This window comes from Astyanax mexicanus, chromosome 3 (assembly GCF_023375975.1).
Source record: "Astyanax mexicanus isolate ESR-SI-001 chromosome 3, AstMex3_surface, whole genome shotgun sequence".
Lineage (NCBI taxonomy): Eukaryota > Metazoa > Chordata > Actinopteri > Characiformes > Acestrorhamphidae > Astyanax > Astyanax mexicanus.
The window spans coordinates 50,531,810-50,555,742 of record NC_064410.1 but is presented as its reverse complement, the minus strand read 5'-3'; the positions used below and the strand labels follow the sequence as shown (position 1 = coordinate 50,555,742).

The following is a 23,933-nucleotide window of genomic DNA, read 5'->3' as shown; positions in this document are numbered from 1 at the left end:
TGCACGTATAAATCAGACCTTAAATATATACTTTATTCTGTTTGTATGTATCCATTTACTCTGCAGACTCTCTAAAGCTTTGTCCAGTTTATGGGGAGTGTTGATATACCACTACCTTCAGGGCTCCATTTTTAAAGTTCAAATTTCAAACCTTACTAAAGTCTGAGCTACAGATGTCCACAGACCTGTTCTGAACCCCTCCTGTATTGTCTGGGCTGTGAGTTTCAGGTTGTGTGAGAAGATGAACTTTCACCCCAATCTGAGCTCCTAAACTCTTAACTCTCACCATAAAGCTGTCTTCAGGATTTCTCTGTAATTTGATCTGTTCATCTTTCCTTCAGTTCTCACACCTCTCAGCCCCTGCTGCTGAAAACAAGACATGTAGATGCTCCCGCCACTGTCCTTCACTTCAAGAATGGAATATGGACACTTGTTAATTAATGTCATGCCGGAAGTCATAGGACAGCAGTACGTAAATTGGTTATAAGTTGTGAACTCATAGAAAACATCCACACCTGTATCAGTTGTGATATGTTATCTTGTGAACTGCCAATGTGCTCATAGCAAGGCCATGTGGATTATTGGAGTTTGTGCAACGTCATAGAGGATGAATGATGAATGGAGTATTTAATTTGTGAAATAGTGCAGATATTTAACATTTCTCAATTAAGAGTGTCATTTGTGTACCAGGAATACATCATAGAAGGCATTACCATGCACTGAAGACTGAAGTGCAGTAGTAGTAATTATTTCAATTATTCATTCAAATGCAGGAGGCCAACACTCATTGCAGGTCAGTGCAGCATCCTTTAGCTTCAACTGCATGTGGCAAAAGTCATGGGATACATAACTAATTGGCACATCAGTGTAATTTTGGTCCTCTATGGTCCTCTTTCTACCGGCATGGTGCCGGTGCTGGTGCCAGGTTCCCGAACGGTTCTTTGCGTTTTCACCGCAAAATCACAGGTTCTGGGCCAGAAAAGCCAGTTCCGATCTGGCCCCACAATCTTGCTGGTCTGGAAACAGTGAACCTGTGACGCGAGCGGCCAAAGGGTGGGGTGTTGAAGCATCTCCGGGGCAAAGTTGTTTACAAACTTCACCTCCATTCACAGCTAAATTAGCAGAAGCAGCTAAATGAATAAAAACAGGAATCAACAGTGGTCCACAGAGGATAGCAGCACAAGTTTCAAAAGGAACTCTGGTTTTTTTACCAATTACTATAGGTACATCATTATTGTAAGTCATCATCTGCCAAATGTAATGTAATGCAAAGTGTATTTAAGGAAAAGTAGCAAATGCTATAATGCTATACTATAAACCATGAATAAATTATGTCAAAAGCAACCTGTAGAGAAGTAAAAAAATTAGGTTAAAGGTTTATAAACACATTTCACTGCATTACACAAAAGCTGTATACAAGCACAGAATTTCAGATCAGGACATTTGTGTCAGAGTTAAACCAATGCAACTATCTTGAACTGTAGAAGGGGTAGCAGCTCCAAAAACAGTGGTATTGATTATAAAGATAACGATAATAAAACCTAAGAAAATACATAGTGTATTTCATTGCACATCACATAAATTAAGTTGTAGATGCATATCAAGTATGATTAGTGAAAATAGGATGAACCTAAACTCAAATTTAAATGTCATAAAAATGATCACTTGCCCAAATGTGATATTACAGTTAAAAAAATAATGTTCAAACCTTTATAGAATGTGAATATAAAAAACACTTTAGAAATGATTGTACCACAACCGAATAAGGAAATAAAGTGCATTTTATTACTGAATGCACTGTTAATCTCCAGCAGTCACCATAAAATCTTTTGGTCTTTGAATACATTCAATTTTGTCTTCATATTATCCACACAGAAAGTCTTACAGCATACCTTCATTTAACACATGTCTAATAAGACCATCATTCCTCTGGTGCAGAAATGATCAAGACATCATAGCTCCCATAGTTCCAATAAGCAATCAGAGGTTTTACAGTTTATAAGCACAGGTTAGAGGTGCTCTCTGGTCCTGACCCAGCTGAGTGTGTATGAGCTGTGTGTGCCGGGAAGTTCATGTCTCAGTACTGTATGTCCTGGTCCGTAAGTCGAGTGAGCGAGGTGGAGTCCTGAGTTGTGGAGAGCCTTCAGTATGCTGTACCAGAACCGGACTACTTCCACTTCAGTGCCACCAACTTCAAACCCCGCCCACTGGAGGTGAACTGTCAGGATGAGCTGATTGATCTTTCCGAGAGTTCCATCCTGAACCCAACTCTCCAACACACGCCACTCTGCACTCTCAAGATCCGCTCGCACAACATCCACCTGTACACACACACACAAATAAAAATATTTATTAAATATACAATGTATGTGTAATAAACACACAATGTAATATACTCACGATGTACGTGTAATAAACACACAATGCATGTGTAATAAACACAGTGTGCAAGGCTGTTTTAGTTTAATGAAGGAGTGGGCGGTTACAAGCCAAGGTGAGCGTGGCCATGAATCTTAATTTACTGGTTGAGGTCAGTCCGAGGGCTTTTCCTGATTCACCTTTTTTTCTAATGCATGGGGGTTGGGGGTGGTTGAAGAACAGTTTCACATGCAGAATGCATATATAACTCAGAGTGACCTACTGTATTTCAAAAACAAGTACTAAATGGTTTCTAGTGAAAAGAAACCTTTAAATACAAAGTGTAAAAAACATAGTCATGTGAATTTCCCTCTAGGATTAATAAAATAATCTATTTATTAGTGATCTATCTGTTAGAAGGGCTTTCCACATACATCTGGGCATTGTTTTAAAACTATAATATTCTCAAGTCATAACAAACAGTGTTAAGATTCTCTCAGCATTCCCTCAACAACATGTGCTGTTACAGATTAAAGAAATTGTAGCTGAATTGCTTTTTGCATTTTAGCTTTCACCTCGTCACCTTTAAACCTGAACTAGCCTTCTGTCTTTTAACACTTTTGACATTTCCTTTATTATTATCTCCATGTTTTCCCTTGCATTATTTTATAATATAGCGTAATATTACGTGTGTTGATATACAAATGGGAAAAATCAATAAAAAGCTTTTAACCCTGTTTTATATTTTCGAAGTATTAACACGTTCTTTATAGCTTAATTAGTGCAATGAACATGTAATAAAAAAAACATTAAAAAGTAAATTAACTGATTATAATAGATTGAATTGCTGAATATATAGTCAACATAACACTTCTTGAAAGCAAAATAAGTGTAACTATAATCAATACACACACCGACTATATAAGAGAAATAAGATGTGCATACAAGACAAATAAAAGGACAGAAGAGAGAGATTGAGAGAGAATGTGAAATGAGGCATTTCTCCACTGTGGAACCCCCATGTTCCCCACGGAGCCAGCAGAGTCTCTATCTAATGATCAAAGATTAACAACAACATACACACACTCCCTGCGGACATCACATCTCTATACCAGTCACCAGACACTGTTGCCATGGTAGCCTCCATGGTGATAAAGCATCAGACAGGGCATTGTGAGCTGCTCACAGAATCAGAATGAGGAGAGACAGACGTGTGTCAGTACCGTTCTGTGGCCCAGGGAGGCCATGATGTCCGCCAGCCTGCGAGGCACAGTACCCAGAACCCCCCTGTGAGGACGAGCGTGGGGGCGTCTCCAGTCCAGCCAGGCTTGATGGTGCTGAATGGATCCTAATCCAGACCCACCACTGTGCCTGAGCCTTCTGCTGGGGTCAAAACGATGCACCTCAAACCCCAGGCTCAGCGTGGAGTCCAGAAACACTGCATCCTTTCCATCCAGACTGCAGAGAGATGGAGAGAGAGAAAGAACACAGTGCCAATTAGTATAATTTAAAAACAACAGTTTTATTTTATTTATTTAGTTTATTTAATTACTCAAAGATTTTATTCCAGTGCCAATGTGTGAATACCCTTAATAATTAAAATGTTCGATGCATTTAAAATAGTAAAGGCATTATTATGATATGATTTCGTCATTATATCCATGGCATAAAACGGCAATAAAATGCCAAAAAAAAAAAAAAAAAAGTTTAACGCAATTATTTCTGGGTCAGTATATCGTCCAGGAAAACAGTCCTTGTGATGGGCCTAGTTAACAGTGTTTTTTTTCACTCTATGAACTGAACCATAGCTGGCAGTTCTACCCAAATGAATCAGACTGTACTAGAAGTTGCTCTGTACTCTTTAATTCAGTGAATGATGGAAAAGAGATTCTGAAATGTAAAAGATTCATTTTAAAACTCTAGAAGCATTATGTGAGAATTGTCTGTTGTCTACAGCTACATTCAGGATGTGAAAGTCATAATTTTCACATGCATTTTACAGGCTGAGAGACACAGAACCAGTATCTGAAATGATAGAAGCACAGGACCTGATGCAGTAGAGTGATACTGATATGGCTTAGTGTTACACAGATTTATGCACTTTTCATAAACATGATCCGCCTACCTCATCTATGTTACAAATGCTTTATCAGGCCTCATTTAAGATATGTGACTTCTCCTCCACGCTTACGATGTGAGCAGGGTCAAACAGTTCATTAGTTTGTACGCCCTACTCTGAACGGACTATTAATGTATTTAAGCTAAGCTGATAACGCCACAGCAAGCCCTGATTTATAGCCTTGACGTGTTACTTTCCCATACATATTCACAGTGTTAGGTGCAGAGAGAGGTAAATGACAAATATGTGTTTCTGATACTGACAATTTCACAAAAAAAAAAATGGGATTTTTCCTTTTTTTCATCCCTCTATCACTTCTATCCTTGGCAGAGAGTGTTTATTGTTTCACATGTTGCCTTTTAAAGATCAGTTTATCTTCTACCCACTTAACTCTTCACAGTAACAGAAATTATATATATCTTCGAATACCTTACTAAAGCCGCAGAGATCCAGTGCACTGGTTTAGTTGCTTGGTGACAGTGATGTGATTGCATTTAATTCTGTTAGTACAACAAACAGGATACATAATTGCTGGATAGATAATGTCAAAACATCACATTAAACAGTACAGCAGAATTAATGAGGTCAGATAAGAAGAACAAATAAAACATTTCTTGCAACTCCTCAATGGACAATCTGACCATTAGGAAAAAGATGAAAGAAGGGAAAGAAATTGATGTCATTATATGAAGTTTCCTGGAGCTCATGTATGTAGAAACTTGAAATGAAATGAATTAACCTTGTGATCAGGATGTTCAGAAGTAGCATCCACACATATCCAGACTGTAGACCAATTAATTTCCTTATCAGTATATATTAAACGTCTCTATCCTAGGTCTGAGTCAGACACACAATCAAACAGTCAGACGTAATGCATGCTTTCCTTTGAAAGAAATTCACTGATTTTACAGATTACACAAGGTTTTATATGTTTATTGAAATAATATTTCTATATATAACCAGAATTGAATATATATTTTACTTTAAATTACAATTTTGACAAATTGTTTCTGTTCAATTTCTTTACAGATCAATGTCCTTGTGTTTATTTGTTTACATGGATGATGTTTTGTCAGGGTACATTGTTACTTCATTTATAAGAATGTCACGATTTCTAGCAACCTGCCTCTGTTGCTTCTGTCATGTGATTGACTCCAGCCAATCAGAGACAGTTCCCACACTGCAGTCACATGGTTCCCTGCACCTGTTTGTTATTAGCCTGTCTGTATAAATACGTTAGTTTGTCATGTTCTTTGCAAAGTATTGCCAATCTACCTTTCTTGTGTACTGAGCTTTATTTCTGTTTAGTCTGCCTGTTACTGATCTCTGCCCAGTTATTAAATTTCTGTTTAGTCTTTTGCCCTTTTATTTTTGTTGCCTGGTTCTGACTGCTCTTTCAGTTTTTGACTCTGGCTCGATTTATAGTTCATGATTCAGCTTTACCCTTTTCTGTTGTGGTTTACTTGTAATGTTAGCATTATTAAACAATTTACCCATTTATCTGCGTGCCTAAATGTGCCTAATTAATTCATTAGTACTTCACTGAGCCTTATTCTTTGAGTATATTAAAGTCAGTACTTTTATTGGTATAAATTAAGATTTTTTTTACTTTATACTTCACATGGCATTAGATTTTGTCAAGCTGTTACAGGTACTCAAAATGAGGTTCTAATGCTGCATAAGAAAAAAGCAGAATCAGTTTTATGAACCACACAATGTAACCAGTGTTTTAAAGGGAACTTTATTAAAACCTATTTACTATGGAAAATCCAATTTAAATAAAAACTAAAATGGCAAAACAAAAGGCAAAATATTTCTTGAAAGTTTTTTTAATTAAATAAATAAATAAATATATATTAGTATAAATTATATATATATATATATATATATATATATATATATATATATATATATATATATATATATATATATATATATATATTAGTAAATTTAATACTTTTTAAATTCTAGTAAAATTGCTTGCAGAAGCTGTAAAAATAATGTCAGTTTGTCAGCTTAAAAAAGTACTTCATGCGGTAATGTGGTTTTATTATTTACTACTTATTTACTTAACCCCTTGTCCACTGCAACTTTTATTACACTCTAAGGATTACTGGTCAGTAAACACAGGCAAAGCAGTCCAAACTGGCTGAGCTGTTCTTTAGTCATACTGTTGGAGAATGACAAAATGCCACAAACCGCTGGTGTTTCCACAGAGTTTAATACTCACAGAAAGAATGAATTGATGAGTTAATTGAACAAAAGCAACATTTTTTTATCAGATGAATAAAAACAATTTTACACCAGCTTTTGTTTTTAGCTTTCTTGTGCAGGAAAGGCCTATTCTCATTCTTCTGTGGGAATGTAAATAGTTCGGTCCTTCCCCTCGGCTTCACAAATAAACACTCCCCCAGTAAACACCCGGTCCTCTCTCACACAAAACACATTAACCCTACAAAATAACTATGGAGCTCTACTGTCAGTGAACATTATCTTTCAACAGCATTCCTCTTAAAGTGTGATTGAAATGTCAGTTATAAATACCTGTTATGCTGTAAATACAGTATCTCACTTGTGAAAGAAACAGAATTAAAAATGTGATATTTGCATCATGAAAGACTGAACTGTGTTCTGGAAAAATCTGACTGATTTAAAAGTTTTCTATCTGAAAACTGTAGTTAGTTAAATCTGATTATCATGGAGTGCTATTACTTTATTCACACCAGGCATCTAAACAATTAAAATTCATTTTGATCATGTACATTAAATTGTGTTTCTTTGCTTTTGAATACCCATTTGATTCCCAGTCAAAACTGAACAGTCTTTAGAAATTAATATCTATGGGTGTAAAAATATGCTTAAATACAATATAATAAATAAATATTATATCATTAGTATATTCAGGCTTGTGATCATGTATCAGATCATGTATCAGGTCATGTTATTCTCACATGTATTTGTGTTCAGCAGGTTTCTTCTTCTGCAGTTTTTAGATATTAACACAGATTCAAGATTCTGGATTATTAGAGAATCCTTAGCAACCAATTAGCAACCAATGAGTAATCTTATAAAATTCACCACTGTCTGTAAGTGGGAACCACTTAAACTGTACCATTTATCATTTTTCATTTCTGTTCTTTACCATGTTTATTATTTTTGGTCAAATAAATGTTATTGATAATATATAAATCCACTCTTTTTTCTCTAAAACAAGTTATATGAGCATAAATCATTGAGGCCTACAGGTCATAAATAGCAAACAGAAGGTCAAAACTTTGATTTGATTAAAGATCTATCACAACACTATATGTAAATACATGTAATATTATTTATTATGTTTACTTTATAATTCTTTTTTTTACCAATAATAGAAAACTAGAAGAATGAGTCATTCAGCATTTCTTTAGTCTATCACTTGAGTAATAATAAGTTGAAGAAACCTGGATGAAGAAAGTTTGTAAACACTGTGGTAAGATAAAGTGCAGTCTATAAAGAACGGACAGTGACAGTGTGCTGTTTATGCTGTGAATTGAACCACAGTAAACTTTCGTATTGACAAGTATAAAGTTACAGTTAAAGTACAGACTGTCAGCTTGTCCAGGCAGAGCTGAACTGTGTGAGGATTACAACCCATTTTATTCACAGTTCTCTTATTTCAGAGCATTATAAATAATTGGACGATTGCATTGTCAGTTGTTTATTTCCTAACTGTGTGTCCCAGCATCGTTAGTTCATACACAAGACAGTTACCAAAACACTTACACTAGATTCGAGATGTGCCGTTTGTATCTGGAGTTTCTGCTGATGTGTATAAAGCGTGATGACCCAAAAAAAAGCCAGTGCTAATAAGGCAGACTATTATGAGGCTGAAAATCAGTGTAAGCGAAATCCAGGCCGATGCAGTAGATGTGTCATGATACACAGGTTATATTGTTATATTCTTAAGAACGCAATGGTAAGCAGACCACAGAAGTCCATAGTGTTGGTTAAAAGAACATAAACTTTTAATCTGGCTACACAAAGAAATCACACTGACAGAATATTTCCCTTAATAATGTGTTCATTAAAAACATTTTTGTATTTAACACACAAGCAAAAACATCAAGCTAAGAACTGTATTCATGAGGTTATGCTCTAAATTACAATATACAGCTCTGGAAAAGCTAAGAGACTCATTCAGTTTCTAAATCAGTTTCTCTGATTTTGGTATTTATAGGTTTATGTTTGAGTAAAATGAACATTGTTGTTTTATTCTATAAACTACAGACAACATTTCTCCCAAATTCCAAATAAAAATATTGTCATTTAGAGTCTTTATTTGCAGAAAATGAGATTGACTGAAATAAAAAAACAGGATGCAGAGCTTTTAGACCTCAAATAATGCAAAGAAAACAAGCTAATATTCATAAAGCTTTAGGAGTTCACAAATCAATATTTGGTGGAATAAATCTGTTTTTTAATCAAAGTTTAATGCATCTTGGCATGTTTTCCTCCACCAGTCTTACACGCCTGGTGCAAAAATCAAGCAGTTCAGTTTGGTTTGATGGCTTGTGATCACTCATCTTCCTCTTGATTATATTACAGAGGTCTTCAATTTTGTAAAATCAAAGAAACTCATCATTTTAAAGTGGTCTCTTTTTTTCTATTTTTTTTTTCAGAGCTGTATGTCCAAATATTTGTGTACACCCCTTTTATTTAATGCATTCAGCTACGGCACTTTAAGTTGCAACTATTGCTGACATGGATGTGCAAATGCACACGCACAGCTTAAGATCTGTGGAGCAGATCAACATAAACATATGAACTTATTGGCATTGTACCTAATGCCGGACATGGGTTAGAGGGATATTATATCCCCAGTATTGAGCTGTGGAAAAGTAAAACTGTGTTCTCTGGAATGACAGAGCTCCATTCAGTACTTATGGGATATGTTAGGAAGATTAAATCCACATAGTAATGCTCCAACAGTTAGCAGAAATACTGTAACTCCCTGGACAGTAGTGATAGTTACTAAAACAAAAGCAGGAAAACCCTTTTTATGACCCTTAATTTTAAAAGAAACAATGAATGAGCAGGCGTCCCAATAATTTCGTCCATATTTTATATTTGTAAAAAAATGTTTTACTGTTTTATAAAAAAAGTACAGTAAGTGTTTACCTGAAGGAGTAAGCCACACAAGGATTGCCACTGGTCCAGTAGTCCATGCACAGAGTGTCAGAACTTTCCAGTGCAGACTGAGGCCCAACTGAACCGAGCCACCTGGAACAATTCACCTAAAGAAACAAAGAGTAAGGATGAGTCTTTGTGTATGTATGCATAGATGTGTGTGTGTGTGTGAGAGACAGAGAATGTGCTGGTATGTTTGAAGGAGTGGATACCTCTGGTGTAGTGATGAACTGAGTGAGACGCTGCACTTCAGTGCTGAAGGAGGGCTGTTCTGATGCCCACGGCTGAAGCACAACCTCTCTATCAGTGACCTGCAGAAACACATACACTAGAGTTATAACACTGCAGTCATATTGCTATTATATGATTGGTGTAACATTTTGCACAATAATAAAATGCTTTCTATCTATATGAACACACTCATCAACATTAATCTGGAACATCTGGACTATTAAGGAATTAATATTGTGATGATAATTCAAAAATGGTTAACAGCTAATTCACATGCTGTACCACATTTATATCCAATGTATCAAATGCAAAAAGAACTCAATGTTTCGTACATTTACTTTGACATTTATTTCACTGCAGATTAATTAATCACACATCCATCCCTGCATTTTAGGCCTGAAACAAACTCCAAAAAAAGTTAAAAGTCTAGGTCTTTAGCAAAGCAAATGTGAGCAAATCAGTCAAAGTATGTTTTGTGGTCAGGCAAATCTGTATTTCAGATCTTTTTTTGGAAGATATGGGCACAGTCCTGACCTGTCCATAACAGAGAATTTGTGGAGGATTTGGAAATTAAAAATGTAAATGTGTGTGCAGAAAAACTGGATAAATAACATCTGAAACATTTCATTGCTTAAAATCAATCAATCAATCAAAATGATTAAAATAAAAAAAATGATTTCACCAAATTGAAACCCTGTGGAATAGAATCAAGAGGAAGATGGATGATCACAAGCCATCAAGCTGAACTGCTTGAATGTTTTAACAAAGAGTGGATTACAGTTATCCAAAAGCAGTGTGTAAGACTGGTGGAGGAGAACATGCCAAGACGCATGAAACCTGTGATTAAAAACCAGGGTTATTCCACCAAATATTCATTTCTAAACTCTTAAAACTTTATGAATCTGAACTTGTTTTCTTTGCATTATTTGAGATCTGAAAGCTCTGCATCTTTTTTGTTATTTTAGCCATTTTTCATTTTCTGCAAATAAATGCTCTAAATGACAATATTTGTATTTGGAAATTGGAAGAAATGTTCATTTTACTCAAACATATACTTATAAATAGCAAACTTAGAGAAACTGATTCAGGAACGGAAGTGGTCTCCTAATTTGTTCCAGAGCTGTATGTTTGTACTGTCTGAAATTAAATGAATATAAGAAGCACTGCATTTTCCAGAACTTTTTTCTGATTTGAGGTTGTAGGACCAAACCAACTTATAACTTATAACTAGATGTGTGTCTCTCTCGCACTCACTCTTACGCTCTCACCTCTCATGCTCTCTCATACTGTGTGTGTGTGTGTGTGTGTGTGTGTGTGAAATGCCTCTGGCAGGATAAGGCTTAGTTGCAGCATGTTTTTGGGTCAGAGAATGTGCTCTTTGTGTTGTCCAAGCCTGAGAACTTGATACGGTCTGATAGAAAAGTGTATTTTAAGAAAAAAGCGGAACAATGAACAGATCTTTAAGCCAAAACACACAAACGTCCAATGTAATGCAGTAACCATGGTAACACAATGGAGGAAAATGTGAGTCATAGACACAGGGACAGAGAGAGAGAGAGAGAGAGAGAGAGAGAGAGAGAATCATTACCCTTTCACACATTTAATATAAAGGGATTCCCCTCCCCTGTAATTTGCAGATTTTACTAATATGTTTACTTTTGCTTATCAACTTTTGTCCTGTACTTTCTGGTCACCCCACTGATAGCAGAGAGCACTGAACAAACGTATATATTTTTAGGTTCCATTACATTTTTAATGTTGATGATGGAAAAAACAGCCTTTAAACAGCCTTTGCCAATCTTAATACTTCCCAATGCTTAATACTAACATTTTCTGATACTGTGTATAGGAGCCTCAACCATTCAAAGCCTTTACATCAATGTTGAGTTTATTTAAAGGTTTTGAATGGCTGAGGTTTTTTTTACACTCACAATGCTTTTAGGTGAAAAGTGCTCCAAACAAACAATAAAAATTATTATTTTTAATAATATTATTATTTAATTGTCCCTTTCTATACTGCTATAACACAGTACATTGGTAAACATATACTTTATAGGAACATTCAAAGCTTATGCAATTAATTAAGGTGCTTTCAATATTTGCAACTTAAACCTTCTTTGAAGGTTTCCACAAATAATAGGTTCCTATTTCAAGAAATGTATACTTTTAAAAGTGTACATGTAGGCCTGTCACAATAATAACATTATCGACTTATCGTACAATAAATGGACTTGACTTCAATAATGTTTGATATCGTGATATCGTCTATTGTGTTTATTTATATGTTTATATATATACATATATAACTCTGAAGAGTATTTTAGCCAGCAATACCAGACCAATGCTTCAATAACTGAGACTCCATACATGAAGTGTGGCCTACAGTAGGTGAAGAAATTTCCCAAACTATGAATATTAAAATCTAGTTTTCTGTAAAAGTGTATAAATTTTTTTATTATTATGATATTCTATTATCATTACATCAGTGAAATTTAAGGGTCTTAAAATTACAATAATATTGATTATAGCAATAATTTCTGGGAAAATATATCGCCCACAAAAAGATCCTGACAGGCCTATGTACATGCTATGAGAATAGAATACAAAAAAGGTATACATTATTTAATATAAGTAAATTCTAATACAATAAATACATATTTACAGGGTTGGTTTTCCGGACAGGGACTTGCTTGTCTAAACCAAGTCCTAGACTTTTTTTTCTTTTAAAGGAGATTTCAATACAAGATGCTGTAAAGTCAAAGCCAATGTTTAATCCTTTGGAAACTGTCCCATAAAACTACAACCTTAAATCAACATTGATTCAACATACTTTGCTATCTGGGTCAGTATGAATCAGCTCGCTGCTCTTAGTAAAATGTTATACTAAGTCTAACTAACTTTAAACACTCTGGTCTCTAGTTTGAGCTACACATGGTTAATAATTTGTTCTAAGCGCAGTTCCACAGTGCTGCTGCTGCTGCTGCTGGCTGTAGTTACCTGCTGTGGGTTCAGCTCAGTCTCCTCTTCGTCAGCTGCCAGTCCTGCAGACTCGTCCTCCGGCAGGTTCTCCAGACCCCTCAGCACCGCCGCGGCTGACCGCACAGACTCGCCGGGGCGCACGGCCCCCTGTATGGTAATGACGGTGAAGACGGGCTGCTCTGCGGGTCCGGGGGAACTACGAAGCACCGCCAGACTGACCATGAGCTGCAGGAGCAGCAGCAGCGACAGAGCGAACACGAACACCCGGGGGACAAGGCCCCTCAGCCCGCCGCTCCTGCAGGTCGCCATGCCTTCCCTCTGCATCCCTCCTCATAGCTCCAGGGCTCTGCTGAGAAAGCAGCCGGCTCAGCTGGACCCTTCACTAGAGCTAGCCCAGCGGCATTATGTGCATTCTTCAGCGACCCCCTCTTTATACACACTAACACACACAAAGGGGTGTGTGCAGGCATCCAGAGACAGGGGGGGTCACACACAGTGCCACCAGTGGTATCCAAAAACTATACATAATAAAAGAAAAATACTTTATACAGCTAGAAAGTAGTTTATGTTATATCATTAAAACAAAACAGTAAGTTATACATTCTGATTTAGCTATTTATGGGTACATGTTTGAGTAAAATGAACATTGTTGTTTTATTCTATAAACTACAGACAACATTTCTCCCAAATCCCAAATAAAAATAGAGCATTTAGAGCATTTATTTGCAGAAAATGTGAAATGGCTGAAATAAAAAAAAAAAGATGCAGAGCTTTCAGACCTCAAATAATGCAAGTTCATAATTATAAAGTTTTAAGAGTTCAGAAATCTCGGTGTATTAAAATTTGGTGGATTAACCCTGGTTTATCAATCACGGTTTTCATGCATCTTGGCATTTTCTTCTCCACAAGTCTTACACACTGCTTTTGGATAAATCCTCTTCATTATATTCAAGAGGTTTTCAATTTGGTAATTTAAAGAAACTCATCATTTTAAGTAGTCCCCTATTTTTTCCAGAGCTGTATATAATATACCAAATATGAACAAAAGTAAATTAAGGCTATTAGAGATTAGAGTTAATCCTGCTTTTGTTTGAGTAACTGTCTCTACTGTCCAGGGAAGCTTTGAAGCACCAATCTAGAGTATAAGTCAAATGTTTAGACACACTTTGTTATTCAATGCATTTCTTTATGTAATTTATTCTCTTCATTGTATATTAATATTAAAGACATCAAAATATTTAAGGGGCAGATATGGAATTTCATATTAAACAAAAAGTGTTTGATCCCTAAAATCTCTTGACCTAAACCGAACAGAAATGAGGGTGATTTGAGATGAGCTGGAGCTTCACAGCGTAAAGGAAAAGGAGTAAGCTATTGTTCAGGAACTCCTTCCATATGCTGTCAAAACTATTCCAGGTGATCTACCTAATAAAGACACTTAGAGAATACCAAGCGTGTGCAAATTGGTCATCAAAGCTAAATGTGGTACACATTCTGGTTTGTTTAACACTTTTTATGTATTAAAGAATGTGTAACTGTATAGCTAAAATGTCTTTAATATTACATTTACAATATAGAAAATCATAAAAAGAAAGGTAACACATTAAATGAGAAGAAGAGGTGCATCCAAACTTTTGACTGGTACTGTAATTCACAACTTCTTATTGGATGGAGCACCTTTATTCTAGAGAACACAGTTTTACTGATCCACCTCTAAACATGTTGGGCTATGTAGCTCTCAATGTCACTTGGCTTTCCTTTTTCAATTCCTATCTTACATATATTCGTTTTTTACTATTATACCATATATATTTTTAGAGAATGCATATTATACAGTCCCATTGTTTTATATCATAAGCTGTATAAATTGCATATGACATTCTGATTTAACTGGATTTGAGTCTTTGCTATTCATTTATATGTATTATATCGTATTAGTATTAGGTAGTGCACACTTTTAAACTCTGAAAACACTGATATCTGTATTAATCCTCATGCGAACTCGATAAATGAACAGAAGCAAGCCAAACAGTTCCAGACTTCACACTCAGGGTGATAAATAAATGAACTGGGTGCTGTGAATATGAATCGACTGAACTTTCTGACTGCACTTCAAACACAATGGGACGCAGTGCAGATTCTGCGCGTGCGCAGTGCGCCAACGCACAGGCTTTACGTCAGCCTGTCTCTAATGTATCCTAAAGATTAGCAGCTCTGGGGGTCTGAGCAGGTCTGAGTCAGGTGGGCTGTTGGAGAGTGTGAGTGAGTGAGTAAGCATATGTGTGTGTGTGTGTGTGTGGAAGCGTGTGAGTAAGCAAGTGTGTGTGTGTGTGTGTATGTGTGTGTGTGGCCGCGCCACATTAAACCGTAATCTACTGCATTAACACTCCACGTCCACAGAGGCTGAGCGCGCGGCTCATCAGCCCCCCCTGCGCCCCGCCCCGGCCCGCCTCGCCCCGCCCTCTCCCTTCACTGCTCCTTCGCCCTCGCGCGTGTCCTCATCTGAACCGGCGCGCGGATCTGAATGTCTGACGCCACAAAGCCTCGCGCTGTTCCAAATGCCTGCGCGAGCGCCGCTGCACGGCTGGAATACCAACGAGGCGCTGAAATCCATCAGTGCAAAACACTCCACTGCAAGAACATCGACCGCTCTGAACATCCCTCTCAACACACACACTGTGTCCAAATGTTTGTGGCTACTTTATATTGCACCCGTTGCTGATACAAATGTGCAAATACACACACACACACACACACAGCTTAACACTCTAGTCTCTGTAGAGTAGAAGTATTGCCAATAAAACAGAACTGTCTGGAACAGATAAAATTTAACCAACTATCTCCAGGTTTGGGATAGGGTGGTATAAAGCCCGCGGCATTAAGCTGTGAAGCATTGCAACTGTGTTTGTTCTCTGTAATGGTGTTGCTAGTAGAGACAAAAGAAAAATGTCTATAGCTCATGAATGCTAATAATACGCATTTATGGACTCAGATAATGAATGATAAGTGGTAAAATCAAAGTGCACCATAAAAAAGTATGTGCTAATTTTATTTTAAAATGTAGGGCATAATTTTTGTAACCTTAGTTTTAAGTATAACCCACAAAGCCTTTTTTTTACTACATAATATAACCTGGTATTCCATAATAATAATGTTGCAAAAATGTTGCACTATATTTTTATTATTGTAGTTTTTTTTCTTTTACCAAAAATCGTAAACTTACATACGATTAATTTTCACTACATGCCTTTACTTTGCTAGAAATATATATTTCTCCAGTAAGTAAAATTAAGGTGTTTCTATTGTAAGGTGAATAAGAGTACCTAGGGTCTTCACTTTGACCTTTTTTACGTGTTGACATAATGTAAATCTGGCAGTTGTTATTAACATTGTGTCAACATTTAAATCATTTTGTAGATACAAGGTTTTGTCTTACAGCGATGACGTGTATTTACTTACTTGTTTCCTCACTGAGGCGATGAGGGGGTCAGAGAAACGTCTTCAAACTGGGCCAGCCATGAACTAGACATCCAGCAATTTTGGTTCATTATCTATTAGAGTGAAGGCACATGGCGCCACTCACTGGTTGTTATAAACTCAACTGATTGTTATAAACCCTGCTCAAATCTTTTTTTTTCTTGAAGGCTCAAAGCCCAATGGTTGTGATGTGCTGAAAGCTAAAGTCCAAAACAATACACAAAATACCAATTAACCACTCACGACCATGCTGCTTGCTGATGTTCCACGTTGGTTGAAATTAAAAGGAGAAAATAGTTCTATCAAGTGGCTGAAAAGACGTTTATATCAGGGCTTGCAGATATAAAAAATAAGGGAATGCATCATGCCTTTTGTTTACAATAACACTAACATTCTTGTACTATTTGTAATACTATTTATATTGTATATTTTAAGCGCAATTTATACACAAAATATTTACTAAATTACTACCACCCCACACATAATTGAGTGTCTTTGCCTCCTGATTCATATTTAATTTAAATTGTACATTAAATTATTAGACATAGAAATTTGTATTGGTTTTTACTATATTAGCAGTTATACAATCAGAATATCCATTTCCAGTTGATTATATTTTTTTCAGTGATTTAATATATATTTTATCTTTGTCCCAGGTTGGAATCTTTTTTGCAGTGTGGAATCAAAATGGAGTTAAGACAAAATGTTAAAGGTTTAATTTTTTTTTAACAAGCTAAGAAATAGTGTTAACTAATGAGTGAAATCTTTCCATGCCTAAACGTACCTGCAGTTCTACAACAGGAATTAAAAATGTATTGATATCTTTCATTTTTAACCAAAACGTGACTACAATATTCCTAAATTAAGATTTAAACTTATTTCATTAGGACTGTACCTGGATGTTTTTGTTGTGATCTTCAACCATTGTTGCATTGCTGCTGTTAATAACTATAATAATAATAATAATAATAATAATAATAATAATAATAATAATAATAATAATAATAATAATAATAATAATAATAATAATAATATTTGACCAAAAATATTTTACCTCAGAGAACATGTTCACCTTACAAACAACAAGCCAATTAAAGCAGCCTTTATTGAACCATAATGGTACTTTACTTGATTTCACTCAACTCCTACTTTTGCTTAATAATTAGACAATTTTGATATCTGGTACCTGAAACCAGGGACTTTTTAGCACCTCATTGTTGTTTCAATGAATCCAAGTGGGAACCAAAACGTCCAGACATCTAGCACAAAATCCTTTTTGGATTGGTGGCCAATGAAAGAATCCAGCAAACACTTTTACATCATCAGATACATTTAAGGAGGGACCTGTAGCAGTGAAAAATGAAGCAGGTACCAGACACCAAAAAGTGAGTAAAAAAAGGGAGTTAGGTACAGTTGAGTAGTGTAGGTACCATGCAGCAGAAAAGCAGCATAAGAAACCATTTCAAATGTGTTTAAAATTAAAATGTTTGTTATCATGACTTATGCAGTTGTCCTATACTCTCTCATTCCCCTATTAGTTGCCTTTTGTTTACCTGCAGTATTTTCATCCCTATCATCCCACAAAGCGGAGGCCGGACAGAGTTAAGCAATGATAAGAACAGAATGTGTATTTAAATATTCACCTTAGATACAGTATATGGAACAGACAGATACAGTATTTCATCACAAAAAATCACTGTACGACACAGCGGACCACAAGAAATAGGAACAGTGGAGAGAGAGAGAAAAAAAGAAGGAGGAAAAGGAGGATGAGTAGGGAGGTGCATTGTCCACACCCTGAGTTCCAGACCTCTGTGCACAGACTGGCCAGAGGGCTGGCCTCTCAGCACCGTTGCCAGAGCAGCATCTTTGGGGTCAGTGCATGAGTGTTTGTCCTTTCTGACATGAAATGATAAAAACACACAGAGACAAGAACCGGGTAGGGTGTGACCATGCTGTAGGCCGAGCACAAGAGCAAGAGAAGAGAGCATTCAATCCAGACAGACCCCCACAGGACCAGACCAGGGCCTTGATTAAAAATACTGCAGTGACTATTTGCACAGGACCAAGCTGAACCATTTGAAGCCACTTAAAAAAACTGACATCACCTCTTAAATGTCCTAACAGAGATTCTGAGAACATTCAAAGCATGATTTTTCTGCAATGGGTTTGTACAACTTTCAGTAAACGTTTGCCCCTCTGATGTTGGGTCTGTTGGTGTGACTTTATGTACAGATGCTGGTATCTTGGAGCAGATAGCACATAAGGTAAGATATAGGGTAAAGTCTGTTTAGGTAGCAGGGTTAGTATTAAATAACCCTAAAAAAGGTGATTGATTTTTTGGGGGAAGTATGTATTAATCTCTTCAGTCGAATGGTAGGAGATGATGTGAAGACTAGAAGAAACAGGTAGACACAGAAAGAGAATCAGAGAAGAAGGAAAAACAAGAGAAAAAGAGAGAGAGATCAGTGTGTAGTCCAAAATCCTTTTTTTTTCGTGGTCTCTCACATCAGTTTGACAGACAGTTGCAGGCATGTCTGAGTTTTAGCTTTAATGAGTCATACTTGCATTCGAAGGATTCCTGCATTTCTGCAGGTTAGTTCTTCTATCAGATAGAAGCAGTGTGCATGTCCATCCTTAAAAAAAACTCCACCCAAGTTTCACAACAGGCCTTGTGCGTGAGAGAGTGTCTATATGTGCGTAAATGTGCGTTTCAGATGTCTGTGTTTGATAGTCTTCTTGTGTTTGTGTTTGTGTGTGTGTGTGTATGTGTGTGTAAACAAGTCAAATATGTGGGTGTAGAGCATGCATGTGTGCATGTGTGTGTCTGTGTGTGCATGTGATGTGAATTTGGATCTTGATTGTCACTGCTGGAGAAGTCAGCTTTTAGTCCACACTTCCAAATCTCTTCTGTCTTACTTAGTAAGTGTCTTCTGTGGAGCCTCATTTATAAAATATTAAAAATATGAAAAGGGTGTAGTCCAAATCATCTGAAAAGAAAAAGAAACAATAAAATATTTTTAGTAAATAATTTTACTATCATAGTTATCAGGATAAGCAAAGCCTTTTGCAAACAATGTAAAACAGCAACAATCAATAGTAATTTTTGTTTCTCACCTTTGTTGATTACTGCAACAATTCTAACTACAGGCTGGTGACAGTAAAGCCTTCATCGCTGGGCTGGTCCAGTAGCTGGCAGAGAACCCCACTTTGGGCACTTTGGGACACATAACGTTGCCGAAGGGGTGCATAGCTGTCCATATTACCATGATAACCCAGCTCCTCATGCTGAGGAGAAGAGTCCAGTGCCCCACTGGCACACGATGAGGACATTGCAGGGCCTCTGTTTACAGGTTGGGGATAAGGAGACTGGGATGGCACCCTTATTCCAGGTCCCATTAGTGATGTGTCCCGTTTGTGGGAGGGCAGAGCGACGGCAGTGGATCGCTGCTCCTCATAGCTGTGGGGGCTGTTAGTAACACTCCCACTCTGTCCATACCAGCAAGGGGAGCCACTGTAACTCGGGGAATCATACTGTGGAAACTGGTCCTTTGTAGATACCCGGTGTGGACTCATTGCAGATCCACACTGTGGTAGGAGGCGAGGGCTTGGGGATAGTGTAGGACTGAATGTCCTGGCAGCATGTCCATATGACTGCGATTGAGGGCCTGTCTTAGGGTACTGTTTTATGACATCTGGTTGGGTTGACAGATTCGGGGAAAGAGAGGCAGAATCTGTGGGGTAAATCTGGGCAAATCTTTCTTCAGAAGAGGGAGTTGAGGTGTGAGCAGAGTAGGGGGAGGGATATTCACAGGGCTCTGGGGCATGACTAAGAGGTGATAGGCTACTGCTGTCTCCACTGTAATAATCTATAGTCTCTTGGTATAGTGACCCTGCTGAAGTCATCTGCCCTGCTGTGGCTGTGGACGTAGGTTTTTGAGGTTTGGCTTTGGCTGGTACAGATCTCTCTCTTTGGCAGGGAGAGAATCCTCCCCTGCCCCTGCTCCCCCTGGGTTGTCGGCCTGCCGAAGCACTGCGCTTTGGTCCAGCTCCCTGCATAGAAGGACTTGCAGGTGATCCTGGAGGCATAGAGCATGACTCCCTCTCATTCTGTTGTTCTGATCTCTTTCTGCGACCACGGCCTGATTTAGTCCCACCTTGAAACAAAACGTTCTGACTCCAGTTGTATGAAGGGCCCGCAGAATTTTCATTCCAATCTAGCATTAGCTTTTCTAAGCTTGATAGGCTAGACTGCCCTTCAGGCACTGGAATATCCCTAGGGCAATACTGCCCCCCCATGCTACCCAGCCCTGTGTGTGAGGAGTCCGAGGAGGACTCAGAGAGTGTGTCAGGGCAGGGACGCTGCTTTGCTTTCTGAGGTGTGTAATTTGATATGTCCAGGATGTCTTTGGACTCTGTCCCGCCAACTCCATACTCAGAATATCCATGGAACTGATGAGAACCAAATCCATCTCCACCCCAAACTGGTCCCCCTTGCCTATAGCCCCACTGTGCAGAGGACTGGTATTGTCTACAACTTTCAGGAGGGGATGAGGATGAGGAGAAGGGGCTTGTCTTTGATATTGACATATAACTTCCACTTGGTGATGCTGGACCAGCAGATTCACTCTGCTGCATTGAAGGATGAGCAGGCCCAGGATATCCACTATAGTGACGCTTGGCAGAAGTCTGATAATTTGCAAAACTTAACTGCCGTTGAGTGGAAGAAACAGGGGGTGCTTTAGTGCCATACATAAAGCTGCAGTCACTTGACCTGTGCTGTTGCTGAGGCACAGAGCAGATGCCTGACCCTTGTGAGACATTTCCACTATAATTGGAAGGATATTGGGAAAAACTACTAGAAGATGGATGGGGAGAACTAGGGGACCGTGAAAGTGAGAGAGCGGGAGATTTTGGGAAGGAAGGGGTGGGAGATGTTTGTGAAACACTGTAAGAAAATGGGGGCCTAGTTGCAGAGTTGCTTGGAATTGGGGGTGAAGACAGTGCTGCCCCCTCTCCAGCACAGGCAGCTCCTTTGGGACTTCTCTTAGGGAACGCAGGGGACCATCGCTGAACCGCACCTGGACTGCTGCCATCATATCCTGGAGTAAGTTTACGAGAGTCTTGCCGACCTGTAGGGCTTGACATGGAGATGTCCAGCAAGTCTGAGGAGTCATCTGAATCAAGTAGGGAGCGAAAGTATCCTGCAAACATTCCCTCTTCTCCACTGCCAGCTCCTCTCATGGCTGGACTGTGGTACACTCCCCCCTTACCAGTCTCAGAAGATGAAAAGTTCCCACGGGGAGAGCAAGAGCCGTGGTAACTACCTGCTCTTTCAGGGGTATCTGGATCACCTTTCTCCCCCCACCCATTATTTCCATTTTGCCAGTCTTGATCCTGCAAACCCTGACTGCCTTTTAATGTACCATTCTTTCGTGAACGACGTTTTCTGACCTTTTCCCCAGCCACAGGAGAACCTTGCTCAGTCATAGCTGCCCTACTAGTTCCAGCACCAGCCCCTTTCCCTCTTTTTCGTGGAGTTCCTGGTTCTGACTGTGGTACTTTCCGCTTCTTGCCAATTGTCTCAAAGAAGTCACTGAACGACCTCTTAAAAGCCTCAGAGCACCCAGCTGCACCACCTCCTCTCCCTCCCATACAACCTGCTCTGCCCCCTCGTCTACGGAAACCTGTGAGACGGTGCAGCAGAGTGGACAGGTTTGGGTTCTCTGGAGATGTGTGAAAGGTCTCAGGCTCAGTTGGAGTCCAGCAGCGTGGTGGCGAACAGCGACCAGTGCTGAGAGGTTGTCTGTTAAGAAAAGCCAGTTTAGAGAGAACGTCTGCATACTCTGCTTTAACATCGTTGGTGTCATTAACATATGAGGGCAGTGGGGATGGCAGCTTTACTCGCCTTCGCCGACGTGGTTTCTTGGGCTCAGCAGCATTTGCTGCCCCAGCTCTAGTTTCACGCATGTCAGGCTGTCCTGGTAAAGCCTGTTTAGGGGGGCGTCCTCTACGGCGTTTGAGGATGACGGGTAACTCTCCTGGAGGAAACATGACCATTACACTCTTCCCATTGTTTTTCATGCGGAGGAGAGCAGTGGGTTCCCTTGGAGGGGGGGCAATGGTCTCACTGCTAGGTACCTTTTCTGGAACTTCTCCAGTAACAGCAGAGCTCTCTGTACGTGTCGGTACTACCCCAAGGTCTAAAGAAGAGATCTTGTAGCTTTTCTGACGACGACTGAGATGCACAGGAATTCTAGCAATTTTCACCACTATCTTTCTCACACCTAAAAAAGGACCTCGTCGTTTACCTCTTGTTGAGTGGTGAGTCACAGTGCTGCTTTCGTTTCCAAATGGCATACTAACACTATGATTGGGCACCATTCTGGCTACTGGTTTGGTTGATGCTGGTAGAGCCTCCACAGTTGAAGCAACTGCAGGAACTTTGGGAGGATGTGATTCCTTTCTAATTTCATCTCCTCTATAGATGTTCACAGCTTCCTCCTCCTCTTTTTGTTCCTCTTCCCTTTTCACTATGCTATCTTCTGTGGCTCTACGCAAGCGTGACGACTTGCGAAGGTGACACGGGAAACGGGGCCGACCAGAACTTCTCAGAGTATATTTTCTCTCAGCCTCTATGGGGGCACTGACTAGATTGTGGCTTGTGCTGGAACTGTGGCATATGTCAGGGTTTGGTAAGTGGCCCACCTGTGGTTTACAGGTGGTGGTGGTAGCTGTTTGTTCTGACTCTACCTTGCATGTAGAAGCAGGGTTATGTTGAAGGGCGGAATAATTTTGTGAGGGCTGGCTGGTTTGCAAAGGATAGTTTGAACGGGCAGTCTTAGATGTTATAGACAGGTCCTCTGGAATAAGAGATGTGTCATGCTCCATAACTGAAGAGCTGGAATGACTGTCTAGCTCTGTATGTGAGAGCTTGTGCATTAGTATCTCTGTGTCTGTCTGAATGCATGTGTGAGACGGTAAATGTGTGTTTGACTGTTCCATTTGAGTGTTTTTTTCGAGTGACTGTGTTTGCTGGTGTGTGTGCATCTGCGGATGTGTGTGCTGCTGAATGTGCACTTGTTCATGTGTGTGCATTTGTTCCGCATGGTCCATTTGTCTGCGTCTCCTTGCTCGCCGCTGAAACTGCTCATCATGGTTTCGCAGGCCATTAGCCAGTGAAGGAGGTGAGTAAAATCCATAGTGTAGTGAACTGCCTGGGCCAGAGCCAGTGGGCCCTGCTGACGTGACTCCAGGCCCTACATCTCCCATCCAGGAGCCTTCAGCCTCACGGCAGTCCTCCTCAGCCAGAGCTTCACAGGCATAACGCACACCTCCAGAGCGCAGACGTCCTGACAGTCGGCTCATTACCTCCGAAACTCACAGTCTATACTAGTGTATGTATGTAATGTCGTCCAGTCTGAGTGCCCTAGGGCTATTGTCCCTTAGGCAGCAAATATCTGACAGCTTATGCTATTGTACTGTGGAGATGCTGATCCAGCCCAATCACACAATCCTTGCTGGGTCAGTGTGAGTGCAGGGCCTCCAGTGATCAGGAGCTTTAGGTGTGAAGTCACAGGAAAGCACCAGGCGATGTTTTTCT

The 23,933-nt window shown here is 39.0% G+C and overlaps 3 protein-coding genes across 3 annotated transcripts in view; 1 reads left to right on the top strand and 2 right to left on the bottom strand.

The window, feature by feature from the left end:
• Nucleotides 1-23,933, top strand: part of rad21b (RAD21 cohesin complex component b) — a 634,821-nt gene that overhangs the window by 387,118 nt on the left and 223,770 nt on the right. The window lies entirely within an intron of this gene.
• Nucleotides 1,349-13,284, bottom strand: LOC103037052 (probable methyltransferase-like protein 24). Its single transcript, XM_007245771.4, has 5 exons — nucleotides 12,872-13,284; nucleotides 9,856-9,954; nucleotides 9,635-9,750; nucleotides 3,582-3,816; nucleotides 1,349-2,321 (listed from the first exon to the last, which is right to left on the bottom strand). Exons 1-5 carry the CDS (start codon nucleotides 13,175-13,177, stop codon nucleotides 2,010-2,012), a joined length of 1,068 nt encoding a protein of 355 aa, XP_007245833.4. The 5' UTR covers nucleotides 13,178-13,284; the 3' UTR covers nucleotides 1,349-2,009.
• The window catches only part of ahdc1 (AT hook, DNA binding motif, containing 1), a 38,535-nt gene continuing 32,534 nt past the window's right edge, over nucleotides 17,933-23,933 (bottom strand). The window contains exons 3-4 of the mRNA XM_007245690.4: nucleotides 19,448-23,931; nucleotides 17,933-19,320 (exon numbers count right to left, since the gene is read on the bottom strand). Coding sequence (XP_007245752.3) covers nucleotides 19,475-23,698 — 4,224 coding nt within the window. The 5' untranslated portion in view covers nucleotides 23,699-23,931 and the 3' untranslated portion in view covers nucleotides 17,933-19,320; nucleotides 19,448-19,474. The remainder of the gene's footprint in view (nucleotides 19,321-19,447; nucleotides 23,932-23,933) is intronic.

Coding starts and splice junctions, on each gene's coding strand:
- LOC103037052 (XM_007245771.4), bottom strand. CDS start 13,177: ATGCAGAGGGAAGGCATGGCGACCTGCAGGAGCGGCGGGCTGAGGGGC. Junction 9,751..9,855: donor AGTTCATCACTACACCAGAG/GTATCCACTCCT, acceptor TTGTTTCTTTAG/GTGAATTGTTCCAGGTGGCT. Junction 3,817..9,634: donor TGTGTGGCTTACTCCTTCAG/GTAAACACTTAC, acceptor ATCTCTCTGCAG/TCTGGATGGAAAGGATGCAG.